General features: G+C 36.1%; 1 protein-coding gene across 3 annotated transcripts; it reads left to right on the top strand.

The window, feature by feature from the left end:
• The first annotated feature begins 617 nt into the window (after positions 1 to 617).
• Positions 618 to 6,346, top strand: LOC142536699 (uncharacterized). Of its 3 annotated transcripts, none has more exons than XM_075641972.1 (18): positions 618 to 718; positions 1,135 to 1,432; positions 1,733 to 2,145; positions 2,620 to 2,692; positions 2,794 to 2,835; positions 2,979 to 3,041; positions 3,243 to 3,292; positions 3,360 to 3,387; positions 3,457 to 3,531; positions 3,835 to 3,945; positions 4,034 to 4,094; positions 4,351 to 4,464; positions 4,835 to 4,956; positions 5,075 to 5,144; positions 5,272 to 5,319; positions 5,406 to 5,446; positions 5,539 to 5,665; positions 6,029 to 6,346. In XM_075641972.1, exons 2-18 carry the CDS (start codon positions 1,205 to 1,207, stop codon positions 6,145 to 6,147), a joined length of 1,785 nt encoding a protein of 594 aa, XP_075498087.1. In that variant the 5' UTR covers positions 618 to 718; positions 1,135 to 1,204; the 3' UTR covers positions 6,148 to 6,346. The 3 variants fall into 3 exon arrangements, with proteins under 3 accessions (XP_075498087.1, XP_075498089.1, XP_075498088.1); XM_075641974.1 differs by having other exon boundaries at positions 698 to 735; XM_075641973.1 differs by lacking the exon at positions 618 to 718 and having other exon boundaries at positions 787 to 1,432.
• The last annotated feature ends 975 nt before the right edge of the window (positions 6,347 to 7,321 follow it).

The following is a 7,321-nucleotide window of genomic DNA, read 5'->3' as shown; positions in this document are numbered from 1 at the left end:
TGAAAAATTATTACTTTTTATGCTAAGGGTATTACTTTTTTATTGTGAATATCGATATGGTTGACCCGTCTCACAGATAAAGATTCGTGAGACCGTCTCACAAGATACCTGCTCCACTGATAAAGATTCGTGAAACCGTCTCACAAAAGACCTACTCATCAATTAAATGATCATTGTTGATATTTTTTTTTTATGTGAAGTCGAGCAGGAACGTAATTTAGCCCGTCGATGACCATTAGACGTGCGGTAAGTATAGCGTCTCACGAGCTTTTACGCTTGCTTTGTTCCTAGGGCTTGGATTCACAATGTATGAAACAAATAAAGGTAAAAATACCAAGAAATTTAAAAGCCAGTGGTACATGTTGCTCGAGAAAAAGTACCGTAGAATGATGTGCATCGGCCAACATTGGGCTGTAAATCCAGGAAAAGTGGATTCGTGGGAATAAATGGGCTTACTTGGGCTACAATCCACTTTGCACCATATCAGGCCTCATGCTAATGGATAGAAGAGGCTTGGTTATATAATATGGGCTGGTTGAAACATTTTGCCAGAAAATTATAAAACCAAAATTCTTTTTGTTTCTTTCAAATATATTTTTAGGAATATTTATTCGCAATTTTGATTCACTTTTTAACATTTCGATTTTGGTTTCTCGTTTCAAACAGATTGGCCTTACCGATCGATCTAGCGAATTGGTCGCTGAAATGCTCGTATCTGGTATGATGAATCTTCATGTAATATAGCATTAAAATGCACGCAAATTATTATTTTTTCGAATGTTGTAATTCTTCACCGACGTATTGCACCATACGCGAATATGGCATTCTCGTGGCTCTTGATAAGGGAATTTAAGTTTTTTTTTAACGTTTGCACCAAGATCCATTTGTTGATTCGTATAAGTTCGCCGAAATACGGTCGAATTTGATATCTGATTGTTTTAAATTTCTGCATTTCCGAGTTCGATTGTTATGCGGGAGGCTTAATTTGAGTCTGGGCAGAGTGGAATATCTAAATACATCAAAGTTAATTTATTATGAAGTTGTTTTGTATGCTTCAATAAAAAAATAACAATAATGATTGACTTGTTATGAGTTGGACTAAGGTGTTGTCATTTGCATTTGTTATGTTTGCAGAAACGTTTCAGTGAGGCCATTATATTTGTAGCAAAAGAGATCTAGAACATCAAGAAGGTGTTTTGGCAGTATGACGTCCCCATTGCATCGCCATGCGCGCCCGGGTTCGACCGGAATTGCAAATATGAGGAGACCACAGAACACCAAAGTGGCAGCTCAAAGGCTTGCTCAGGTTATGGCTCACCAACCTGCAGATGACGAAGATGATGAGGATGATTTGTATGGTTTTGAATCGGCTGTTCCATCAGTTGGCATTGGACTTGCGGGTGGAAAGAAAACTCGAAATCGTTCTCCAACAGTAAGAAGCTTGATCATACATATGTCTGATATGAAATAGTTTCAGAGAGTGATTATGTTGCATCTCTTGGTCCCATATCTCCACCAATATGTGGTAAAAAAACTATCTCAAGTGGTTGAGTAGGTGGCTTTTTGAGGCGAGGTCAAGGGATAGTGCCAAACTGGGTTGTTAAAGGAACTTCCCATGGGTTCTCTTGCATATTAGTTCCGGACAGTGTTATTGAGCATTAGTTACAGTATGTGTACCTAGTAATAATTCCTATCTGTACAAGTATAAAATCCATTTTATATTGCTTTCTAGACAGGTCGTACCACATTAGAACAGCCACCATCTGTTCGTTCGGCGTTTGGTTCCAGACCATCTGCAACTGTTGCTTCGGTGCAAGAGCAGCCTTTATCAGCTCGCTCAGCTTCTCTTCTCCGACCATCAAAATCTAGGCTGGTAGATCCTATAATAAGACATTTCCCTCAACCCAAAGAAGACTATGCTGAAGAATCAAATGCACCATCTGCTCATTCTATAGCTGTTAGAAGATCACCTTCTTATATTAGTCAGGAAGAACAGCCTCCATCAGCTCGTTTTGAGTCAGGTGGCGGTCGAAATTTAGAGGTCAAGACTGCTTCTATGGTACCACCAAGCATACCTATATCACATAAGTCAGTGGTGTCAGGAATTCCAGCAGAAATGCAACTGAATAGATTCAAGGATAAAAGGTGTTTTGAGTTGATTCACCTTGCATCGACTAGAAATTTGTAAATAATATTTTATCATATTGGAAAAATGTTTGATTTGGATCCCCTTTCCATTCACCGTCTTATTTTTTTAAGGTTCTAAATTGTTTTTTATCTTACCCAACTTTCGGTACCTCAATATCACTGAATTCAACTTTGTATGAATGAACATGGTAGAACTTACTCTACCTCGCTTAAGTAAGTGAAAAACGAGAGTCTTGCATTGTCTTGTGATATCAATTTGGTTCTTCAACTTATCTTAATCGTTTTCCTAAAAAAATAGATCTGAGCGACTGAGTCAATAACCGCAAATGCAAGTTTTCAAAAGCTCACTCTGCCTAATTTCTTGAAACCGAATCATTCCTCGTTACATAATTAGATTTTATTATTTCTTTTCACCTTTATACATATTAGTTTGTGCGTTGGAGCTAGTATATATGATCCTTCAAATTCCAGGTTATCTCTGGACTTTGGAACTTTCAAATACAAAGAGCCTAGCGACCACCAGTCTGCTGCTTTGAAAGATGAGGTACATTTATGCACTTGAGAGTGATTTTTACAGTTTCTGTGATCTTTCGTTTAGCCTCTTTTATCCTGTTTACAATTGCTAATTGGCACATCAAATTGCAGCTTGACACGCTGCAAGAAGAAAACGACAATTTATTGGAAAAGGTGATTTTTTTCTAGCTTATAACTTTATGAACTCGTGATTTGTTTATTTTGTGTGGCAAGTCTCGTCTCACATGTTGGCATTTGGATCAGAATTTGTAATATCATATATCAGCTAGCATTTCACATTCACCTCTTCTATTCAGTTGCGTATTACGGAAAAAAGGTGTGAGGAGTCTGAAGCAAGAACGATGCAGCTCGAGCAACAGGTAATCCTGCAAGTGTATTCAAATGCCTCGACGTAAAAGCTGCAATTTATGTTACATTTTTTTCTTTATAACAAGTAAGCGCCTTGCATCATTTTTAATTCACCCTTGATCTCCAATGTACGCATGCTCGTATCGCCTTAATTTCTGAATTCAGGAGAATTTGAACTTTGAGTTTAGTGATTTCTCTTGGTCCTATTCTAGATTGCATCTCTTGGAGGAGGCGTATCTTTAGAAGCCCGCCTTCTGAGCAGGTAAATTATTTTAGAACGCTCTTGCAAAACACAGTGAATGTCAGCTCTAAATTTTGTTCCCTGGCAGGAAGGAAGCTGATCTTCAGAAACGAGAGGTATGTAGAATAAGAATTGTCATCTAGTGACTCATGTTTTCATATTTACTTTAAATCAATTTTTTTTAGGCAGCTCTTAAAGTTTCAGCACAAACCTATGGTGGAAGTGATGAGGAGATTGCTGCCCTCCGAATGGAAGCTGAGGTGGTTTGAATATTCAACTCCATCTTATATTTCTCCTGTTCCAATACCAAGTTTCTATGGGTTTGGCCTATGTGGGCAATAATTGATTTCATCGTTCTATATAACAGTAATCAGATATGCACTTAAGCTGTTGCACAATTTAATCAAATATATATCTGGCGATCTGTCATGCTCACCTCTTCCATAGTTTGTGCTTGGTTATGCCATGCGTCTCTTTAGCCTTAAATTTAGGATTGACAATGGCAGAAGGGGTATTTCAGAATGTGAATTAGATTATTTCTTTTTTATTATTTTTTTTACAAGACTGCTAGGAATGAAGCTACATCAGCTTTGGAGCAGCTCAATGGTGCTGAATCTGAAGTTAAATCACTTCGGATCGTGGCACAAAGAATGATATTAACTCAAGAAGAAATGGTATCAGCAAATAAAAACTTTTCTTACTATATTTTCTTGATCCCTTTTCTTTGTTCATACTTGTGTCATTGACAGTCCCTCACTTTAGGAAGAGGTTGTTCTCAAAAGATGTTGGCTTGCTCGGTACTGGAGTTTATGTCTTCGCCATGGTAATTTTCTTTTACCCATAAACATTCTCACCAGAAATACTTTGTTACTTTCCTTTTCATTGTCAGGTAGGGGTAACCAGTTTTGAGCTGAGCTGACGGTTTCCCCTGCCCTTCCAAAAAATCAAAATTTGATTCTTGGAGAGCAAATAGTTACAAGGCTAAAATTGATAATCGTATACAGGGAAGACTAAAGATGTTACAGACCATAGTTACATTAATTGAAACAGAGTTTTTTCAGTATTTATATACATTGCAGGTATCTATTCTGAGATTGCTGGGGCGAGATACAGATATTGGTCATCTGTTACATCTCGTCCATTCGAAACGATACTGGGTGCCGGCGAGAAGGCAAAAAATGAAAGCGCATCAAGTACGTTCCCCTAAGTAGTCGGATTCACTTTAGTGCTCAATAATGCTAATGAAATCACATACCAAAACTTGGCCTGTGGAAAGTTTATTCTCCCTTGCTGGTCCCTGGCAGGCCAGATAAACAAGGGTCGCAGTTGGTTGATTGGCCTATGTAAAAGTATAATGACTCATACAATCATACTATATTCATTGATTTTCCTCAAAACGTCAACAGACGATGAGTGAAATGACTATCAAGTCTAGATATGGTGCCAGGCTTTCATTTTGCAAACCATTTCTGTTTAATAATTCTTCATTCTTTTGGTTGAAATTAACTTGATGTTGCTATACTGATCTTCCTTGATTATATTTACCTCCTGTATGTTTTGCAGTTAACAATGATCTCCAAGAAAGGGAGAAAGTCCTACACCACCTGGACGATGTCTTGAAAAAAGACAACGTCGAAAGTATGCTTTTAGTTGATAAAGGTCTCAGGGAACTTAATGCACTTAAGGTTAATTATATACTGGCCTTGTTTCAACGTTGATACGTTTATTTGGAAAACAAAACGGAAATCTTAATCATTTTATTTACACTCGAGTAGGATGAAGTTTGTGTAATTTTTTTTGAAGGTAGAGGAGGCAGTAACCTTATCAATGGCTCAAAACCGTTTCCCCAGCATAGCAAAATCTAATTCAACTGGTAAAAATTAAAGGAGTGTTTTTCATCTTCTAGATTGCATTCTGTTGTACTTTATCACCAGCTATTCTAGTTGAACTATGTCTTTTTTAAAGTCAATTATTTGATCATGTCCTTTTTCCGAATGTAGATGAAATTAATCTGCCAATTGAAGGTCAGAATTTTTCAGAAACATTTGGTAAGTTTATGTACAAAATAATTTCAATAATATATTAATGTTCGTATTATGTATTTGTTATTTACAAATCGTATCCTTTGTTTCAGTATTAAGTGAAGAGGAGTCCGAAGACGTTCTTCTGAAGCAGGTATTTTGTCACACTACCAAGGGAAAAGAGTTTATTTTTAAAGCAACGGATTGATTTTAATACTGTATTACTAAATCCCTCTATTTTTTCAGGCTTGGATAACATATTTTTGGAGAAGAGCGAAGAATCATGGATTGGAACCCGACATTGCCGAAGAAAGGCTGCAGTTCTGGATCAACCAAGAGAATGTGACACCTAATTCACATGATGCAGTGGATGGTATTATGCTCCCTTTTGCAACGTTTGTTTTCCCTATGAAATAACTTCAATCTGCCTATGGAGAATGCTTCTGTTTCTGTATTTCTTTGTGACTATGGCCGCGGGTACTGTGTCAGCCCAGGTTTTTCCCTGTGACATTTTCTCCGTCTCCCCCATTCTTTTGCCAACTTTGCAAGTGATTGACATGAATCAATCAACATAAATGCATGTTGTGGCGTGTGAAAACTCAGGTCATTTTAACGAATAAGTCTGAAAGAGGCCATGTATCAATCCAGGACCCTGGCCGGGGAAATAATATTGTAGACTTATATTTCGTTATAACTCACAAACAACATAACCTATTTCTTTCTTTTTGTATCACAGTCGAGCGTGGTTTGATGGAGCTAAGGAAGCTGGGGATCGAGACCAAGTTGTGGGAAGAATCTCGTAGATTGATAGATTCAGACTCAACCCAAAAAACACTTCTGGGAATCGAATCTTAGAACAAACATATGGCTAAGATTTGCTTTTTATATTTTCTTGCAAGTATTACATCAAGATGTGCTTGTAAATCTTGATATTTGTCCGAATCAGGAGACCTTAAATGGTATTTACCGTTAAACATGTCTGAAAATAGATGGGTACAGGTACCACCAAATCGAGAAAAGTTAAAAAATCCTTTTCTCTGAGCAATATTATTCCTTGTCTGATGTGATGGTTCCTTGTCAAATTAGTTTGAAATTTGATTTTCTTAAAATGCCGGGTGGGGAGAAATTACGTGAATTTAATGTGGCTTGCCCCCAAAGGAAATTTGCCTCAGACAGTATGAACAAAGCTAATTCCCATTTTCAACTTACGGTTCATGTAAGTTGAAACCAGTGAAGCTTCTAATTCTGATTCATTTGGACCATGACATCTCATTGGTGACCACAGATGTGGACTTCATATCAAAACTATAGAAATATATATATATATATATATATATTCGACATTCTGAATCATTTGGTTACACGGGTTAGTTTGACTAATTTGTGTGATTAGTGATGCAATCGTTACGTTTAGCTTCCAACCAACTACAATTATTATTATTTTTTTACAAAAAAAATAAAACTAGTATATGTGTTAAATAATACATTTTTAAAAGTAAAATAATATTAAAAAGAATAATCGAATGCAACCAATAAACGGATATTTTAATTTGTATATTAAAAAAAACTGAATTATCAAATATGCTGAACCAAATTCTAATTGTAATTGATTGATCTATATAACTAGAGCCATGGAAATAGTCTGGATAATAATTTAGAACTTTTTATTCAAATGAATATTTTCGGTTTTAAAGAAACTGTTCAAAATAGTTTGAATGAAGAATATGATTTACCTGATAATTTAGATTTATTGAATAAATGAACTATTCCTAAGATAGAATCTAAAATGATCTATAAGTTAGGAACCTTTGAATTTCCAGAAAACTGGATAATTGAACAAGCTGTTCCTAGAAATCCTATAATAAATAGGGATTTACAACAAGTTATTCAGAATAATGAAGGATCTGTTCAAATACAGTTTAATAATGAACAAAGAAGATTATTGCCATCTTCTATCTATACTAGATCAAGATCTAGTTATTCTTTTATTTCGCCTTTAGATTATTTGGTGGATATTCCTCAAACTTCT

This window comes from Primulina tabacum, chromosome 2 (assembly GCF_025594145.1).
Source record: "Primulina tabacum isolate GXHZ01 chromosome 2, ASM2559414v2, whole genome shotgun sequence".
In the NCBI taxonomy this organism is placed as follows: domain Eukaryota; kingdom Viridiplantae; phylum Streptophyta; class Magnoliopsida; order Lamiales; family Gesneriaceae; genus Primulina; species Primulina tabacum.
The sequence above is the reverse complement of the archived record's forward strand: the minus strand, read 5'-3'. Positions and strand labels throughout refer to the sequence as shown.